At 33.5% G+C, this 20,373-nt stretch overlaps 1 protein-coding gene across 3 annotated transcripts in view; it reads left to right on the top strand.

Moving 5' to 3' along the window:
- Positions 1-20,373, top strand: part of ptbp3 (polypyrimidine tract binding protein 3) — a 120,256-nt gene that overhangs the window by 54,131 nt on the left and 45,752 nt on the right. For 2 of the 3 annotated variants that reach the window (XM_087270242.1, XM_087270243.1), the window contains exon 2: positions 4,503-4,581. The exons of the other annotated variant lie outside the window; for it this stretch is intronic. In XM_087270242.1, the coding sequence (XP_087126368.1) occupies positions 4,554-4,581 (28 nt within the window). In that variant the 5' untranslated portion in view covers positions 4,503-4,553. The remainder of the gene's footprint in view (positions 1-4,502; positions 4,582-20,373) is intronic. 3 annotated transcript variants of the gene reach the window in all.

Genomic DNA, 20,373 nt, shown 5'->3' with positions numbered 1-20,373 from the left:
ACCAATGGGGAGACAGCAAGGCGGAAGCTCCTCCTCTGAAGCGAACTTTCCCTTCCAACAACACCTGGCTGAGTTGAATAACACAAGCGGTGTGCTTAATTCAGACCTGCTGCGCGTGTCATGCATGACCCTGTGCACGAACTCATTATTAAACCGCTTGGGCTCATTTACATTGACGCTAGATGTTGATTGGTGTTCGGTTTATATTTCTCACTTGTATATGAATGAGGGTGTAGGCGTTTTATATTGGTGTCTGGCTGGCCAGATACCTGTTGGCCATTTGTTACAGAGGTCACATGTCTGTCATTTATTTTTTTGGTTTATTTTGGGATTTATTGATTCAGGCTGTGAGAAAGCAGACAGGAAACATTGGGTGGGTGAGATGAATTGGATCGGGGAATGACCAAACATGGATTCTTACTAAAGGCTTTCACATACACAATGTGCTCTACCTACCAGGCCTGACCTTTTGTGATTTATTTAATTTTTTTTCTATTTCTTTTTCTCTGAAGTCGGCATATGATGTTTACAGGGGCTTCTTACTGCAATAGCAATGTAGACTATGTGTGTGATTTTTTTAATAGTATGGTTCAATTTTACACTTTGTTTTTTCTGTAGGGATTTGAAAACAATCTTTGTTGAAATATTGTAAGTCATGAAGTAAAAAAAAAACAGCTATGAAGTGAATTGCAACATTTAAAAACTTTGATATGAATCAAATAAGTATATGAAACAAAATGTACAAAACTGTGTACTTGCAGCCTTACTGAGGTAAAGAACTACAATACCATAAAGCATTTCTAAATATATATTTTAATTTGGTAAATGTGCATTTACAAATGTTTAAATATTATGTTGTTTGTAATTTTTTTTGTCACTATTCGCTCAATGCAGCTCTCTTAATGGTGAAGTATTTGTATAGCATTATGGGAAATGTAGTTTTTTTATATTTATTCTAAAAAAAATTTTTTAATTGTTGCGTGAATGCAAACAGATGAATTCAACAAACACAAATTAGATGATGTCAGAGCTCAAACAGATAATTACAAAAAAATATTTTTTAGTTATTCTTAAGTTTTTAATTCTGGAATCCTGCTATAGCACATTTTTAAAAACATTTTGGTGGGTCAAACTATTGAGCATTTAATAAATGAGACCTCACTAGCTTGTAACTCTCTTTTAAAAAATGTTTCCAGTGCTTCAGTGTGCAATGGTTTAGCTGTGGGCCTTTTTAAAAGATTAACAAGTGTCTATACGAATTGTATAGTAGCTAATTACATGTACAATAAGTGGTAGTTTAAAGTCTGTTAATATCTTGACTAACCAAGTTCTCCACAAAATAATTGTCACTTTTATAAGTATAGGTTTTGGTGAATTAATTAGTAGTTTGAGTTGGGGTTTTTTAGATGCCCATGCCAACTAATACTTGGTGTTATGGTTGGGTCTTTACAATCAAATTAATTTGGCCCTAACTAACTTTACCGAAACGTTAATTTTGTCATGTTAGACATTGGATTGAAAAAAACATGTACTAAACACATTTATTGGATGAATATTTTTAGATCTTTTGCTTATTTCATTTAATAGATAACGTTTTTAATTTAGGGTTTGTAATAGGTTTGTAAGAAGTTTATGAGGTGGCTTTTACCTAATTGTGACCTGTGTCTGCTGGTTCAGGCAAGTTTAGTAAATTTAAGTAAATTCTGAACATTGACTTCCATGTTATTTTGTTTCTACTGGGGATATCAATGTCCGCTTTTTCTAACATTTTTAAGATATATTGTTTAACAGAAGAAAATAAGTTAATAAAAGTTTAGAAGTGTAAGTGTAAGTAAACAGAGGAAATATTCAGTTTGATAAAGCTTAAAAAAAAAAAACTATATTTGTTTTATTTGCTTAACATTTGGTTGTAGCAAACTGTTAAAAGAGCTCAGTGCAGTTTTTCCACCAAATACTAAAAAAATTATCAATAAAGGTTTTAAGCTTCAAAATGGTTTCATAAAGCATAAGTAATTATAGACAGGCGTTTGCATTTGTTTAAAACAATGTCGTTATTTGAGTAAAACTTGAATTATTTTAATCATTTCTAGATGAACAGAAATGAGATAAATAGAAATATGCTTTAAGTGTAATTTAAAATAATCTCTAGTCTTGCATTTGTTGCATTTTATTATATTTGTATATTTTGTATTTTACAACACAGAGATTTAAAAATTAAAAAGCTTTAAAAAGATTTAAAGATTTAAGAAGTTTTAAGAATTTCATTGTTTGCATTCAATGACAATAAAAAGCCAATTAATTAAAATATATTTAAGATAAAGTACAAAAATGACTAAAACGAAACTGCTTTATAGAAATTTTAAAAACAAACAAAATTTTTAAATGAAAACTGAACACAGAAACACTAAAATAACGTTTGAATTACCCAAATATTTGTTTATTATTATTTTCAATTCTGCTCATTGTTTATCACTTAACACAATTTGGTCACAAAAAAACTCTAAAATTAGCAAGTGACGAGCAAAAGGACATTTACAGCAGTATTCCCTGAGCTACAACAAGTGCCTCTTTGCTCAGGAAATACTACACAAATGGCGACATTTCCTCCAGAGCGTGGCAATCTCATGTGCCAGCCATCTTTTAGCTGAATAGATTGTATTCTTGATCTTCCCACCTCACAAACAATTTGCTGCTAATGGATGCATTTGTGTGCTTGTTAGACTTCATCCTCAAGGAATTGATGAGCCGCTGAAATTTCCCTGCTGGTCTGAAAACAGTCCTTAAATGTGGCACAGGGGCTTTTCATTGCTTTTGTGTTTTCATCATGTTTGTCTGTTTTATTAAAGGGTCAGTTCACCCCTGAAATTAAATATCTGTCATTGCTTACCCTCATGTTGAAGCAAAACCTATAAGATTTTTTGTCAGAACAGAAATTGGAACATTTTTATTGAAATTTGAGCTATTTATGTTTATCTATTGAAAGTCTTCTCTGCCAAAACTCTTGATGATTCAAGACTTTAAGACAAAATATTATTATGATTATGATTATGATTATTATTTTTACAAACTTGAAAAGTCGGTTTTAGATGAGAGATTGTTATTTTCATATCATGAACAGATTTAATTGAGCTTTTGATTCATTTTGATTGTGGGCGTATACAGCATACATATTTGATCACAGATGCTCATGCATGAGATCTGAGATTTACTCTTGTACGTGCGATATAAAATTTACATTTATTAATTTAGCAGATGCTTATATCCAAAGTGACTTACAAATGAGGATAAATGAAGCACTTTAAATAAGCAGAGACCAGTAATATATTGATGGCATGACGAATCTTATCTAAGGTTATTTATAAGTTAATTAGTGGTAGCAGCAGTAGTATTAGTAGTAGTGGTGGGGGAATTATTGAGTCCTTTTAATAGTTTTTGTAGGAAAGTGTCTGGTGCATATAGAGAGGAAAGACTGCCTCCTTCAGGTGGTTTGTTAATCCCACTCACCCATGTAAAGCTCACTCAGAATTCAACTTTTCAGAAAAAAATAGTGTTTCATTTAGTAGAAAGTGTCTGGTGCATACAGAGAAGAAAGAGTATGTCTCCTACTGGTAGTTTGACAACTTTTTAGCTTTGTTTTTGCAAATCTGTCGATGATTTGGAATCATCGTGTCCTTTTAGAAGACTTGAACAGAAAAATATGTCAAATTTGTGTTCTGAAAAAAAAAAAAGAAATCATATGAGCTTGGAATATAAATGATGACAGGATTTTTAATGAAAATAATGACTGACCTGACATTCGTGCTTGTGGGCAATAGGGAATACATTTGTTAGTCTGTTTGTGGTAGAAAATAAATGTATTAGCGGAATAATATGAGAATTAGAAGGTGTTTCTGTACTGGAAGTAAACTCAGAGACAATTAAAATCAGTTTTTAGGTAGCAAATCTTTGATATATATTTTTTCTTTGTTCAAAATAGTTGAATGTAGTGTTTATCATGTTATAAATGCTAGTAACGTATTTAAAAACCTTGATATTTAATCTATCATTTTACTGCAATCAACTGAAATTCCATGTTTTTTTATACAATTTTGAGGCTTTTTTTCTAGAGAAAAATAGATTATGCTACTTTAGCTGGGTTTCACAGAGGGGTTTACATATATAGATAGGATTGCTGTACTACATATGTATATACACAGTAAAAATGCTGGGTTCCATTGAAGGAATTGAGTTTGCCCATTTGTTTTTACAGTTTTAAGTAGATCGAACATAAAACAATTAAGTTGTCCCCAAAAAAACCTCAAGAATTGTGTTATTTTAGGTAATTTTAAATAAGTTGTTTGAACAAACAGCAAACGTCTTTTTTTTTTTTTTAATGAATGTGTGTTTGTGTGTGTCTTCATATAATAGCTACCAAATAGCTTCTGTTGTATGCTTGCTAAGAGTTTTGGGTGGTTGTTTAGACTTGTCATTTTGACTGAGTCTGTTGTGCTTGTGTGTTTCAGTGGGCTTTTGGAGAGCCTCCTGTTTCCGCCTCCTCGTGTTGCTGTACTACCATGAGCAGTTCCACTCCATCCACCACAGGTACCGTCTGTTCCTCCATATCACGTCCATTTACAGTCTAGACATTTTCAGACAATAAGAGATGACATGACTGGGCCGTTTGGTTGAATTATTCATGCAATATTACTTTTAGTCACAGATTTAAAGCCCACATGAAATCAGACCCATTTTGGTTTTCATAAACCTCTGTGTGTTGGAATTCATCTTACATGTCAACTGAATGTAATGTTTTGATGATCTTTCATTAAACTCTCATTTTCTGCTATGGTGAACCAATAGTGTGGAAGTGGGAAAAAGTAGCTGCTTTATTCTGATAGATCAAGTGCAGTATAAAATAAGCTTCTTACCTAATCTCAAGCTCATAGCAGGTAACTTTTTGATTTAGTGGCTAAATTCAAATTATTTTGTACGATCTGTTTTGTACATTTTTAATACGATTTGCTCATCCCACCATGGGGTGTAGGTTTGGGGTGAGATTCAGGTGTACGTTTTCATGTGAATGAAATTGTATGATTTGGTGCAAGCTTCAGTAGTGTTTATTAACTAATTATAAGAAAGTTATCTGTACCAATATTTGCAATTCACACCGATATTTGTCACTTGTACAATTATTTGAACTTTGACAATTTTTTTTCCAGAAGCTTCTGTGTTTGAATGATTTTTTTTTTGTACAAATTAGCCACTTTTCTGTCAATAGTAAAATAGTCACATTTATACGTGGAATAACCTCAATGTAAATTTTGGTATGTTTTGAGATTTACGGTATGAATTATTGCAAATTAGCCACTTTTCTGACATTATGTAAAATAGTTAATTCATTTTTACATGGAATAACCCTTAATGTCATTTTTATCATATTTTGAGATTCACATTATATGTTGGATTAAGCTGTACCATAAATAAAAAAAGAAAATAGGTCAGTAGTATTTCTTAACCAAATTTAATTAAGGTTACGGTATCAATATTTGTCACTTGCACAACTATTTGAACTTTAACAATAATATTTTTCATAAACATCTGTGTTTGGACATTCATGTTACATGTGTTTTGGTAATTTTATTAAAATCTCCTTTTCTGCCTGCTATGGTGTGGATGTTGGAAAAGGTAGCTTTATTCTGATTGGTCGAGTTCAGCTTATGAGCTAGTTGCAATTCATAACTTTTTGATTTTATGGCTAATTTGTAAGGATTTGTATGATCTGTTTTGTATATTTTAATAGTATTTGCTCATCCCACCATAAGGTGTAGGGTTAATGGGGTTCTGGTGTACATATTCCATTAAAAATCATGTTTTCATATGAATTTGTACAAATTAGCCACTTTTCCGACAATTTGTAAAATAGTTACATTTATACATATACATTTATACATCTCAATGTAATTTTTGTCATGTTTTGAGCATGTTATGTTAGATTAAGCTGCACCAAAACTAATGTCTAAAAATAATGTCCAGTAGTATTTCTTATCCAATTTTAATTTATTGGTACAGATATTTGTAACTCACACCGATATTTGTCACTTGCACAATTATTTCAACAATAACCATTGATATATTTCCATAAACACCTGTGTTTGCACATTCATGTTACATGTGCTTTGATAAACTTTCATTAAACTCTCCTTTGCTGCTTGTGTAACCAATGGTGTGGAAATGTATTTGTATGATTTGTTTTGGCCATTTTGATATTATTTGCTCATCCCACTATGAGACGCAGGGTTAGGAGTGGGGTTCGGGTGTATGCATTGCTTTTAATTATTGTATGTTTTCATATGAATTTGTTTATATGAAATTTTATGAATTTGTATGAATTAGACACTTTTCTGACAATGCGTAAAAAATAGTTACATTTTTACATGAAGTTATCTCAATGTAATTTTTATGTTTAGAGATTTACAGCATATGTTGGATTAAGCTGCATCAAAACTACCGTTAAAAAATAAATGTCCAGTACTCTTTCTTAACCGATTCTAGCAAAGTTATTGATTTTTCGATATTTGTCATTTGCATTATTATTTGAGCTTTGACCAATAATATTTCTCCATAAATATCTATGTTTGGAATTCATCTTAGATGTGTTTTGATAATCTTTCTTTAAATTCACCATTTTCTGCCAGTGTAACCGATGATGTGGAAGTAAATAGAAGTAGCTTTTTCTGATAGGTTGAGTTCAGCTTATTAGCAAGTTTCAAACTTATAGCAATTTGTAACATTTTGATTTAGTGGCTAATTCGTATTGATTTGTATGATCTGTTTTGTATATTTTGATACTACTTGCTCATCTCACCATGAGGCATAGGGTTAGAAGTGTGGTTTGGGTGTGCACATTTCTTTTAATGTTGTTCGTTTTCATATAAATGAAATTGTATGAATTTATAGAAATTTGCCATTTTTTTGTCAATACATAAAATAGTTACATTTATACATGGAGTAATCTCAATGTAATTTTTGTTAGGCTTTGAGATTTAGAGTATATGTTGGAAAAAGCTACACTGAAACTAATTATAAAAAATTGGCCATTAGTATTTTTAACCGATATTTAATCGGTTAAGTTATCGGCATTGAAGTAAAAATAAGTTAGTTCATTATTGTATCAACAAATATTTTTTACCGAAAATGGATTCAAAGGTCAATTTGACATTTTCATGAAGTCAACAGACATTTTTATTATTATTGTTTAACTATTTTTATTTTAAAGAATTTTATTTGGTTTATCATGTATTTCATTATGACATTATGTATTTAATTAATAAACAATTGTTTGTTATGGAAGCATTTTTAATCATATATTGATTTTCTTTTTTTTCATAGATTTTTGCTAAATATTGATAACCAGTGTCATTGCATGTCTAAAAACATAGTAATTATTATTAGATCTATTGACTTCAATCAGCATTATAGAGACAGACATTGACTAATACAAGAACAAATATGAAAAAAATCAATATTTCTTTTAAATAGCACAGTAAACAAACTGTGATGTTGTGTATGGTGGGGATATGGTTGGCGAGTGTGTTAGCTGTTATTTGAGCATCTGAATGGAGATAAAATGGAGGGCAGAACGAAATGACCCCATCATCTGCTCCCCATCGTCTCTTACCCCTCGCTGTCTTTTATTTTCTCTCTCGCGCATTCATCCTCTGCCTGGTAAACAATAATCTTTAATATGTTGTTGTGCTTCGGAAAAGGAAACAGTGTCTCTATTATTTTCAGAGTTTAATGTGGAATGGCCAGGGATAGCCTCCAGACAGCTTCTATATTTTGATATTTTCAGCGTTTCATGAAAGCTCCGCAGTGAACGCTTGGAATTTTAGTGATCCGGTGTAATAATTGCAAAACGATTCCTTTTAATGTGGTCAACTGTTGACGTTTTGTGGATGCGTATTGTGCTGAAAATAATGCAAAAGGGAACAAAGAAGCTAGTTTTGCTCTTGATGATCAAGGTTTGCACATCTACAAAGTCTAGGCATAGTGCTGTACCAAAAGCATATTTTGATTGTAAAATAAGTACGAAATGAAAGTATCAGGCTTACATTTCGTTGGCAAAGGCTTAAAAAAAATTTTTTTTAATGTGTTTTACTGTTTTGACATATTTCTAAAGGTGCCATTGACTTGAATTTTTCCCTGGATGTTGCAACAAAGGAAATCCATATATGCAAAGAAAACAATTCTAATTATTTTACAAATGAATTTATGCATAATTAAATAAAAGGACACAAGGGAAAAGTATTGAACCAATGAAGAAAGGGAGATGTAAAAAGGCAGTTAAAGCCTTGACAGCAGCTGAAAACTCTTCATAGTTCTTCAGCAACCCTCTGCCCTTCATCATTGTAAATGATTATTATAATTTACATTAGCAAGATGATAAAGATGAAACCAGGGTGGACATTTCAGCAAGACAATGATCCGAAACAGAGCCAAGGAAACTCTCAAATGCTTTCAGAGAAAGAAAATCAAGCTGTAGAATAGGCCAGCCAAACACCTGACTTGAATCCAATAGAGAGGCATTTTAAGCTGCCATTAAAAAAGCCTTTTGTATAAAGTATTAAACACATTTCAGTAGTTCAGTGCTTTTTCCTTATTTCATTCCATTGTTATTAAACATAAATAATTTTTCAGATTTTTTTGTTTAGTTTTTTTTATGTTTGTATTGTTTGAGTTTTTACCAAATTCTGGTTCAATCTTTCAAATATTATTTCCAGTAAAAAAAACATGACGTAAAACAGAAATTGGGGAAAAATAATTCAGGGGGTTAATAGTTCAGACTTCAACTGATAATTCAGGGCTGATAATTTAGGGGGTTAATAATTCTGACTTCAAATGTATATACTGAGAAATAAAGTGTGGTAGTTTTTTCTTATGTGACACAAAGAAATAATTCATTTAAATGAATGTCTATAATAGCTAACTTATCCAGAAAAAAAATCTTCTTAGCATTTAGCACATACAGACAGCTAGCTCTCTGCAACTCTTACATGGTCACCCACTGAAGCAAAGCAGGACTTCGCCTGTTCTGTACCTGGATGGAAGACCACATGGGAAAGCTAGGTTGCTGCCGTAAGTGGTATTTGTGAGACCAGAAGGTGCCCTAAACCTTCGGTCTGTGTGGGTTCTAACGCAGTATAGTGAAGGGGACTCTATACTGCTCAGTGAGCACTATCTTTCGATGAGATGTTAAACTGAGGTCCTGACTCTCTGTGGTCGTTAAATATCCCAGAATACTCTGCAAAAAAAAAAGAGTGGGGGTTTTACCTAAATTTGCCCACTGGCCTCTATCCATCATCGCCACCTAACTACCTCCATATCATAATTAGCTTCATCACTCCTCTCCACCAATCAGCTGGTGTATGCGAGCTGGTGCAGCATGGCTGGATGTGGATGTTATGCACTTGTAGTGGATGTGTAAAAATGTGTAACGTACTTTGAATGTCTAGGAAAGCACTATATAAATGTAAGAAATTATTATTTTTATGTGGAAAATGATAGGTTCATTTACATTAAAACACAAAACAACAAAAGGGACAAACTAAACTTTCACAAGATAAAATTCTCTAAATTAAAACAATATATTTCAGGTATTAGCATGACATATGCTGGTCAAAAAATATGTGAGTAAAATAGATAAAAAGATTAAAAAAAAAAGATATTTTGACATCCATATTTGTGTACCTGTGTTTTAATGTCTATGTAAGGGTTAATGTCAATTTAATAAATTCCTACTATGTTGTCTACAACTCATCAAAATGAGGAACAGGTATGAACTTCCATGTGATTAAAAACCATCAAAACCTGATGAACCAGTTTCATCAGGCTCTGAAATCAGCCTTTAACTAACTTAAATCTGCAGAGTCAGTCAATAAAAACCTGCATCTGTCAACCACTACTCTGAAGTGCCTAGTTTTTGTTAGCATTTAACATACAGTCAAATTAACTTCTACCTTGAATTGAATTTGACCTCAGGGGTTTGTCTCTCTGTTGTGGAGTCGGCTGTATCGCTGTTTGGGTTTCTTGACACAAAATGGCCTTCACATGCTTGTTGCTACGCAAAACTAAGAAAGTCATAACAAAGCTAACCCTGAGTCTGTGTACTAACAGTCCAGTCAAAGCTAGCTTACTGTATACATCAAGGTCAGCACACAGACCCTGTTTTAACACTGATAAACTGATGTTTAGTGGTGTTCATAGTCTCTGAGCTCCATGTATATGGTCATTAACTGGATGGTAACAATCATGCTAACGGGCATCTTCACTCTTGCCTGACCGCTTTTGCTAAAAACGTGTATAATTAGAAGTTATGGGCAGGAAGCTTTCTGTCATTATGAAATAGCAGCTAAAATTAAATGCTAGTTGTTTGCAGCGCTGGGAAAGTTACTTTGAGACCAAGCTACATGCTGTTCATAATTGAAAGTAATCTGTAAAATGTGCTACGTACTAAACAATCGATTTGTTTTTGGACAACATCAAGGAATTAAGTTAATTTATTAAATTTTACAAATTGAAGTGAACTGAACACAAAAAAGTTAAGTTGTCTAAAAAAAAAAACAAGAATTGTGTTATCTCAGCTCATTTTAAATAAGTAGTTGAGTAAGTTGTTTTAAACAAACAACTAACATAATTTTTCAGAAAAATGAAAATCACATCAGTAATTAATTATTAATTATCAATTATGATAAATATGATGATTTTTTTTTTCAAATGTAAGATTTTTTTTGCTCCTGATTGAGAAGTTAGAAGTTTATTTTTTTATTAAAAGCACCTTTATATTATATTATATTATATTATATTATATTATATTATATTATATTATATTATATTATATTATATTATATTATATTATATTATATTATGTTATATTATATTCTTGTGTCTATCTTATTGTCTATTATATTCTTGTGTGTTTTGTTTTATTTCCATTGGCGACTCCTAGAGGCAATTGTGTGCAATTGCACACTACAAAGTATCTTTGCAATGGCAGCTGTATGGGACGAGATCATCAGCATTTCTAGCAGGTATATAAGGTTTCCATACCATGCAGTTGACCTGCCAAACATTAAAGCGCAACTTGCAGAGATCGCCGGTTTTCCCAATGTAATCAGAGCGGTCTACTGCACGCACAGTGCTATAAAGGCGCCATCTGAAGACGAATTTGCATACGTGAATCGGAAACATTTCCATTCAATAAATGTGCAAATAATATGTGATGTTCAAATGCGCTTGACATAATACACACACTTATTAATGATTCCTACTTGTCTTCCTCGTGATGAAGAGTAGGCAAAATCTGATGCGTATTGGGGAAAAAAAAGAAGAAAGAGTTCATCAAACGATGGATTTGAATTGCGTTCATAAATGTTAGCGTCAAAACATGTTGCCATGCACTTTACGAGCTACACCACTCGCGCTGCTGATGTCCTCCCTCTTCAGCTTTGTTATCTCTGCCGATCAAACGGGCGGAAATCACTCAACTAGTTCATTCCAACTACAAACTTGCAAATAACACCGTTTTTCTCTGGTGACTCCAATAGGAGCACCTCCAATTAACATTCTGTTCAAAGTTTCTCTTTTAGCTTGGTTTTGCCATTGCTTTTTCATTTGGTTTTGCCAAGGTAGAGTCATTAGCATATTCATAAGGGGAGGAGGCAGGGAGGGGTTTTGCGCTCGTGCATGTGCGCTCAGTTTCACGTTAATTCGGATGTACAAAGAAAATATGCGTGGGATTCCGTGTACACATTGTTTCATACATCTGAATTTTTTACTGCGTATGCACATTTACAGCTTTGTGTCCGCAATGTTTTTGTATGATTTCAACGCAAGTCTTCGTACATGAGGCCCCTGTACCACATGTGTGTGAGGCAATATGTATATATATATATATATATGTGTGTGTGTGTGTGTGTGTGTGTGTATATATATATATATATATATATATGTGTGTGTGTGTGTGTGTGTGTGTGTGTGTGTGTGTATATATATATATATATATATATATATATATATATATATATGTGTGTGTGTGTGTGTGTGTGTGTGTGTGTGTGTGTATATTATATATATATATATATATATATATATATATATATATATATATATATATATATATATATTTATTTATTTTTTTTTTTTTTACAAATATAATATTATATTCATTAAATGTATAACAAAATAACACAATCAAATAAAATGAAAAGGTGTCTACTGAAATAATATTTGTTCTATTAAAGACATTGTTCACAATAATCAAGCCACTGATTTACATGAAGCAGTTAGAACATGATTCCGTTCCATAGCCACACACAGATTCAGTATAAACATATCAAACCTTTTAATGATTCATTCAATTCTACAAATTCATATCTTCAAACAGTTCAATGATTCACTCTGTTAACTTAATTCGGATGCTCACAGATTCAGTTTAAACAGCTCAATGATTTACTCAGCTCTAGTAGTTTGCATGCTTACAGATTCAGTTTAAACAGTTCAGTGATTCAGTCAGTTCTAGTAGTTAGAATGCTCACAGAATTAGTTTAAACCGTTCAGTGATTCACTCAGTTCTAGTAGTTTGAATGCTCACAAATTCAGTTTAAACAGTTCAATGATTCACTCAGTTCTTGTAGTTCGAATGCTCACAGATTCAGTTTAAACAGGTCAATGGTTCACTCAGTTAGTAGTTTGCCTGCTTTTAGATTCAGTTTAAACAGTTCAATGATTCACTCAGTTCTAGTAGATCAGATGCCCACAGATTAAGTTCAAACAGTTCACTGATTCACTCAGATCTAGTCGCTTGAATGCTTTCAGATTCAGTTCAAACAGTTCAATGATTCACTCAGTTCTAGTAGTTTGCATGTTCACAGATTCAATTTAAGCAGTTCCATGATTCATTCAGATCTAGTTCTAAAGCTCACAGATTCAGTTTAAACAATTCAATGAATCTATTATATTACATTTTTAAAACTTAAAATCTTTGACAGCCTTTTTCTTTAGAAATATATAAATTTCTTAGTTCATATTGTACATGCACTAACATTCATCAAACTAATGTTAACATTTTATAGTAACTAAAAATCGAAGACCAAAATCTTAATGCTGAGTGTAAACAATATCTGAATATGTTGGTTCAAGGAGCTGGTCTTTTTAAACCCCTCCTTTCTGAGAGTCGGCTCTGGTCTGATTGGTCGGAGAGCTCAGTTGTGATTGGTTTACAGCAACACCAAAATAACATGATCATATTCAGCTCTTCATCAGCATTTGTAAGCACAGTGATACGAATTGCAACAAGTCCATCGGTTATTAAAAAGCAAAATAGTTGTCATGCAGTGTTACTACAATAGTTATCATGCATGTTATATTATTGTTGTCACTTCCCAACACTAGTCCAGTAGTCACTCCTCTTTCCTTTAGAGCTGTAGTATATAAACACTTCCAGATCAGAGCCTGTTATCTGAAAAGCATGCAGAACTGGATCCTTTTTCCCATGTGAAGCAAGCCTTGTGTTCCAGCACATCAAGCATATGAGTGCCCAAAGGCTCCGAGTCGTTCCACCTTGGCAAACACATGCACACTTGATTGCCGTCTACTGGGACCACTCTGCCAGAACAATACCAAAGCATTTCTGCTCTGTCAAACCTGACATACTCTCTCTTTCTATCATTTCTCTCTCTTTCTCTCTCTCTCTGTCTTTCTCTCTTTCTCTTTTGCCCCAGGCAAAGTTGACTACAGCCCAGAACCATGAGTTAAAGCTGATCAGACATGTTTGGCTAGGGTTTGGGTGTTGGGTGTGTGTTAGTGTGTAGCCTTCATCAAACCAAGGGTACTAAGGTTTTTCATTTTTAAATTTGTTGTTTTATTTTAATAGTATTTTTACATTTGCTGTTAATTTCAGTTTAGTTTTAGTTGGTTTCATTAATGTTTTTTTAGTTTTAGTTTTTTAGTTATTTAGTTTTTATATGTTTAGTTCCAGTTTTAGTTTTAGTAATTCTACTTTAGCAGAGTTAACCAACACGTCTAGTGTCAACAACAGCAAACTTTAATGTTTGCACAGCTTACATTAACTCTTGTGCAAACCTCTCAGTGATAAAAGGAAATAATTGTTTAAACAGACACTGAATCCAAAACCATACAAATGTACCAAAATTATGATGAAAAATTGTCTTAATTATATATAAAGTTGAAGTGAGATTTATTAGCCTCGCTGATTTATTAGCCTTGCTGTTTATTTTTTCCTCCCAATTTCTGTTTAACAGGGAGGAGTTTTTTTCAACACATTTCTTAAATTAATAGTTTTATTAACTAATTTCTAATAACCGATTTATTTTATCTTTGCCATGATGACAGTAAATAATAGTTGACTAGATCTTTTTCAAGACTCTTCTAAACAGCTTAAAGTGACATTTAAATTGAGTTTTAAATTGTAAAGAAATTTGTGTTTTTAAAACAATTGAAGACAGCAGAAGTCAGTGATTCATTGTTATATATATATATATATATATATATATATATATATATATATATATATATATATATATATATATATTAAATGTATAGTTAAACATACCTAGATACATTTTTTTGATAAACGAAGAAAGTTTTGAACATGTTTTGTGTCTATATAGTTATTATTGCATATAATCGTGCACTAATGTGTTTGGCTGTAAATTCCCTCAACGGGTACTTCAGATCAGATTTGCCACCACAGAATGAGTGCTTATAAATTCTGAGACCAATTATTTAATTTTTTAATCATTCTTTTATTTCAGTTAGTGTTTTGGTGACCATTTAATTGAAAAAAAAAAATCAGCTAACATTTCAGATTTAGTCTTTCATTTACTAAAATAATCTTACATCAAACTGAGGAGAACTCTGGTAAATGGTAAATTTCAGTGTTTTTTTGAGTGGAGAGAATAGTGATGAAGCAACAGGCGTAAAGGTGTAAACGTTGTGGATGGCATTCCTGGAATGTCAGATTTGAGAATTGTTGACGGGAAGTCAAGTGAACAGCATTCTGTGAATTCTGTGGTGTCCTAGCAACAGTTTTACAGGAGCGGGATTTCACTGAGCATCACTGAATTAACTGTGACAGCGAGGAAGAGATTCTTCTCTAGTCTCTTGGGTGACGCAGAGACAAATGTAACCCAAAACGAATGTTTTCTACAAGCGGATAATGCTGCAGATTTGCTGAACAACTTCCTTATGCTGCGTCGTCTTTGTTTGATGCACAAACATACGTTTAATGTTTGCCTACTTTTTTGGGAGTTGTTTGTTTAGTGTGATGACAATACTTTTTAGGCAAACTGAAAACTAAATTTATTCTTATTGTAACATGGAATGGGATTAATTGAAATATTGAAGCATTTTAATTAGGTCAGCGTCAAATATATTGTTCAGAAATACAAATTTTCATTCAAATTGACATAAGGACAAAAGTATACTGTTGTTTTATTTATTTAAAGACAAAAATCTTTTTATTGTTAGTTTTCAATTTCATAGTTTTTATCATATTATTTAAACACTCACTAGCCACTTTATTATATACACCTTACTAGTACTGGGTTGGACCCCCTTTTGCCTTCAGAATTGCTTTAATCCTTCATGACATAGATTAAACAAGATACTGGAAATATTCTTCAGCGATTTTGGTCCATATTGACATGATAGCATTATGCAGTTGCTGCAGATTTGTCAGCTGCACATCCATGATGAAATCTCCCCTTCCACCACATCCTGAAGGTGCTCTATTGGATTGAGACCTGGTGACTGTGGAGGCCAATTGAATACAGTAAACTCATTGTCATGTTTAAGAAACCCGTTTGAGATGATTCGTGCTTTATGACATGCTGGAAGTAGCCATCAGAAGATGGGTGCACTGTGGTCAAAAAGGGATCGACATGGTCAGCAACAATACTCGGGTAGGCTGTGGCGTTGACATGATGCTCAATTGGTACTAATGGGCCCAAAGTGTGTCAAGAAAATATCCTTACATCATTACACCACCACTACCAGCCTGAACCGTTGATACAAGGCATGTTGGATCTATGCTTTCATATTGTTGATGCCAAATTCTGACCCTACCATCTAAATGTTGCAGCAGAAATCGAGACTCATCAGACCAGACACTGTTTTTCCAATCTTCCATTGCTCAATTTTGGTGAGCCTGTGCAAATTGTAGCCGCAGTTTACTTTTCTTAGCTGACAGGAGTGGTGCCCGGTGTGGTCTTCTGCTGTTGCATCCCATCTACCTCAAGGTTGAACATGTTGTGTGTTCAGAGATGCTCTTCTGCATACCTCGGTTGTAACAATGGTTATTTGAGTTACTGTTGTCTTTTTATCAGCTGGAACCAGTCTGGCCATTTTCCTCTTACCTCTGACATCAACAGGGCATTTTCGGCAGAACTGCCGCTTACTGGATATATTCTTTTTCTGACCATTCTCTGTAAACCCTAGAGATGGTTGTGCCTGAAAATCCCAGTAGATCAGCAGTTTCTGAAATACTCAGACCAGCCTGTCTGGCACCAAAAACCATGCCACATTCAAAGTCACTTAAATCACATTTCTTGCCCATTCTGATGCTCGGTTTGAACTGCAGCAGATCGTCTTGATCATGTCTACATGCCTAAATGCATTGAGTTGCTGCCATGTAATTGGCTGATTAGAAATTTGCCTTAATGAGCAGTTGGACAGGTGTACCTAATAAAGTGGCCAGTAAGTGTATATGTTTTTAGTCATTTTGGGTGAATTTTATTTTAGTTATCTGTTAATAATTTATTTTTAATGAACATATTGGTCTACACTGAAAAACAACAACAACAATGTAAGCTGAAGTCATTTTATTTTTACTGTTAGTCTACTTTTATTCTTTTACAGAACCCATTAAATTCTATTTTGTTTTTTTATTATAAGTACAATAATGACAAGAGTCAGAATGTTTTTGTACCACACTGATAAACATTCAATAAAAAGAGGAAAAAATACATAAAAAATAAAATTAATAATAATAATTCATTTGGTGAAAATATATTTAGATATTTTTCAACTAAATTAATAAAGTATTTAGTGCTACCTGATAATTTCAGCATTTATTAAAAAAATATTTGAACGTTATAAAAGTCTTCATTGTCAAATTTCATCAGTTTAATGCTTGCTTGCTGCTTATAGCAATTGTTCTTCTCAAATTCATCATTTGGAACTATTAAAATATTAATGGACCAAATATTCATAAATCTCCATAAAAATGATATTTCAAGCAAGATTTCTGTCATATGCTTTATTTTTAATTTCACCGGGCTGAACTATTCCTTTAGTTAAATCTATTAAACATTATAAAATATTAATTAGCTCTATTTTAAACATGATGACTATTTCCAACAAAACAGAATTATTCAGCAAAGAGAATGATTAAAAACTGCATAATGTTAGGACATCTCGTATTATTGCACAAATCATTCCATGCACTGAGTTTATATGGGGTCTGTGTATTTCAAAGATCCTTCTTACCTATTTCCTCTTGAAAAGCCTGTGGCATATTCGATTCAGGGATGGTTCCTCTAATCACATTAAATGCACAATAAGATTTGTTAACGGCACAATGAGATGAATCGGCGTGGCGAGGCCAGATGCCTTGATAGGTCATGTGTATGGTCTCCATGGCAACACAGGGTCATTGCAAAAGTGGACCAATCATCTTCCTTGTTCTCCTGGTGCCTGCTCTGTGGCGAGATGCCTGTCTCTAGGACACGTAAGGGTTTCATTCATGCGTCATAAATAAATCCATCGCAGTAAGGTTCAGTAATATTATAGCAAAGCTTATTGTGCATTTGAGTGCCATTTTTAGGATGTGCTAAAGTTCATAATTGAGCTTATTCAAACTTGCACATTTTATAATCCCGATGAGCCTCCAGGGGGGGAGAGTGCAGGCTAAGAGCTACTGAACAGCAGTTTATAGGTGTTGCATTAGAAAAAGAATGCGTTTCTTATTTAATTTGCACACACGTCCATTTCTGCCGTATAGAAAAATAGCCTGAATGCATCTGCCTGTTCAGTAAAGGGATTATCTAGTTTCTTTTCTCAGTTTGTTAGCTCTCAGCATGTGGTAGGCTACTGCCTCAGCTTGCATCGAGTTATTCCACTGGAGGTTTTGTTTTGTTGGCTGTTTAATCGGACCCATGTTCTGCGCATTAACAGTAGATGTCTTGCAGATGCACGCTTGTTTTTCATTATCCATGTTGCTTTTGACTGAATCGAGACTAAGGGAGAGCTCATTAGCATTAAATAAGGGATTGTGTTTGTTGCAGTCAGACTGGCCAGACATAATTGGAACCATTATTATATTGAATCTGCTTGCACAATCGACTCTGTGTTTCTATACCTCTCTAAACATTGTTTTATTTTAAACTGCTAGTGTCATTTTTAATACATTTTATGATGTGATGCAAGTACCTTATACTGGGTGCTGAATGCCTTAAATGTTTGATGACAGCCAGCCAGCATGTTACACAATAACTGAATCACATAATAACCCTCATAGATGTGCATGTTGTTGCTTGGTGCCTGTTGTTTTTAAAAGGTTTGAGCCTTGCTGAAATCTCAATAGTAAATTTTACTTGGTTGTCTTGGCATTGATTTATTTTAACTGCTGAAAAGCACACACTTCTATTGTCTTGGTTGTGTGTAGTCACATGGTTACTTCCCCTTTTTTGTGTCAGTGTTGCATCATAAATGACAAGTTGGCTGTAAATGTGTGGCAGAAAAAGACTTTAAAGAAGAAGTAAAGCTTGAATTTGTGAAGGGTGGGAAAGTATCTCAGTGCTAGGCTGTTAAAGGAGGGACTGGGTTATGAGGGGTGGCATGGGATCACTGCTGGGCTGTAAAGAGAAGGTATAGATTTGTAGGCTGCACTGTAAAGACCAGTTTTAAGCTATATGTTTGCATTGAAATACTTGTGGGGGGGGGTTTTCGTTTGCGAATTTTAAAAGTTTCACGTTTGTTCACCTTATAATAATAATAAAAATTGTACATCTAAATGGAAATAAAAAAAATTGGGTTAAAATAGTAAAATATGTTATTGAACACGGATAGATTCGCAGGATACAGTAAAATCAGATAAGAATGCAGTGCCCATGAAGTCCTTCCCCACGCTAATCACAGCATATGTAATTTACATATGTCTAAATATATCTGACGCATGTAAATTTTATTGTGTCTCTGCTGGGTGTCGAGTTTATACAGTATTATCAGGTTTTGTTGTAAAAGTACTAATAAACTTAACAGCACCTGCAACACAAACACAGCTGTGTAATCTACCATTGGTGTTCTTTCTTCTTTTGGTTACATGGAACTGTGATGTCATAATTTCCAAACAATTGCATTTATCATATACCGGCCGCTAGCTCTCTGCAACTCTCACATGATAACTCCCACTGAAGCTAAGCAGGGCTGTGCCTGGTCAGTACCTTGATGGGAGACCATAAGCTAGGTTGCTGGTGGAAGTAATCTTAGTGAGGCTCAACCTGCGGTCTGTGTGGGTTCTAACGCCCAGTACATTGATGGGGACTGCTCAGTGTGAACCGTCTTTCAGATGAGACGTTAAACCAAGGTCCTGGCTCTTTGTGGTCATTAAAAATCCCAGGATGTCCTTTAAAAAAAAAGAGTAGGGGTTTAACTTGGGCATCCTAGCCAAATTTGCCCAATTGCCTCTGTCCACCATGGCCTCTTAACCATACCAATAATAATAATAATAATAATAATAATAAGAAGAAGAAGAAGAAGAAGAAGAAGAAAAAGAATTCATTTTATTTATAAGTTGTGCCTTTGTAGTCAGCCAAGGTCGCCTTACAATAAGCATCAACAGCCATACTAGAACAAATTAAAACAAATAAAAAACATTACCAAACAAGTATAAACACGCATCGCAATATAAAATAACAAGTAAAAAACATGATAACATTTTTTTAAAGGAAAACCTGCTTAAAAAGATGGATCTTTAGACGAGATTTAAATGTGTCATTACTATCACTGCTCCTTAGATCCAGGGGAAGTGAGTTCCATAGCCGAGGAGCCATTGAGCTAAAAGAACTGTATCCCATTGTGCTTAATCGAGTGCGAGGTGGTACCAGGGAGAAAGAGTTGGCTGATCTAAGAGTGCGAGAAGGGGTGTAAATATAGAGAAGTTTGGTGAGATATTGAGGAGCAACATTATGAAGTGCCTTGAAAGTTAGAAGTAATATTTTAAAATCAATACGAAACTTTACCGGAAGCCAGTGAAGCTGATTGACAAGTGGTGTGACATGCTCATGAGATGGAGTCCTAGAGATGACACGAGCTGCA

Source organism: Danio rerio, chromosome 10 (assembly GCF_052040795.2).
Source record: "Danio rerio strain M-AB ecotype USA chromosome 10, GRCz13ab, whole genome shotgun sequence".
In the NCBI taxonomy this organism is placed as follows: domain Eukaryota; kingdom Metazoa; phylum Chordata; class Actinopteri; order Cypriniformes; family Danionidae; genus Danio; species Danio rerio.
This window is presented reverse-complemented; position numbering and strand designations above follow the sequence as displayed.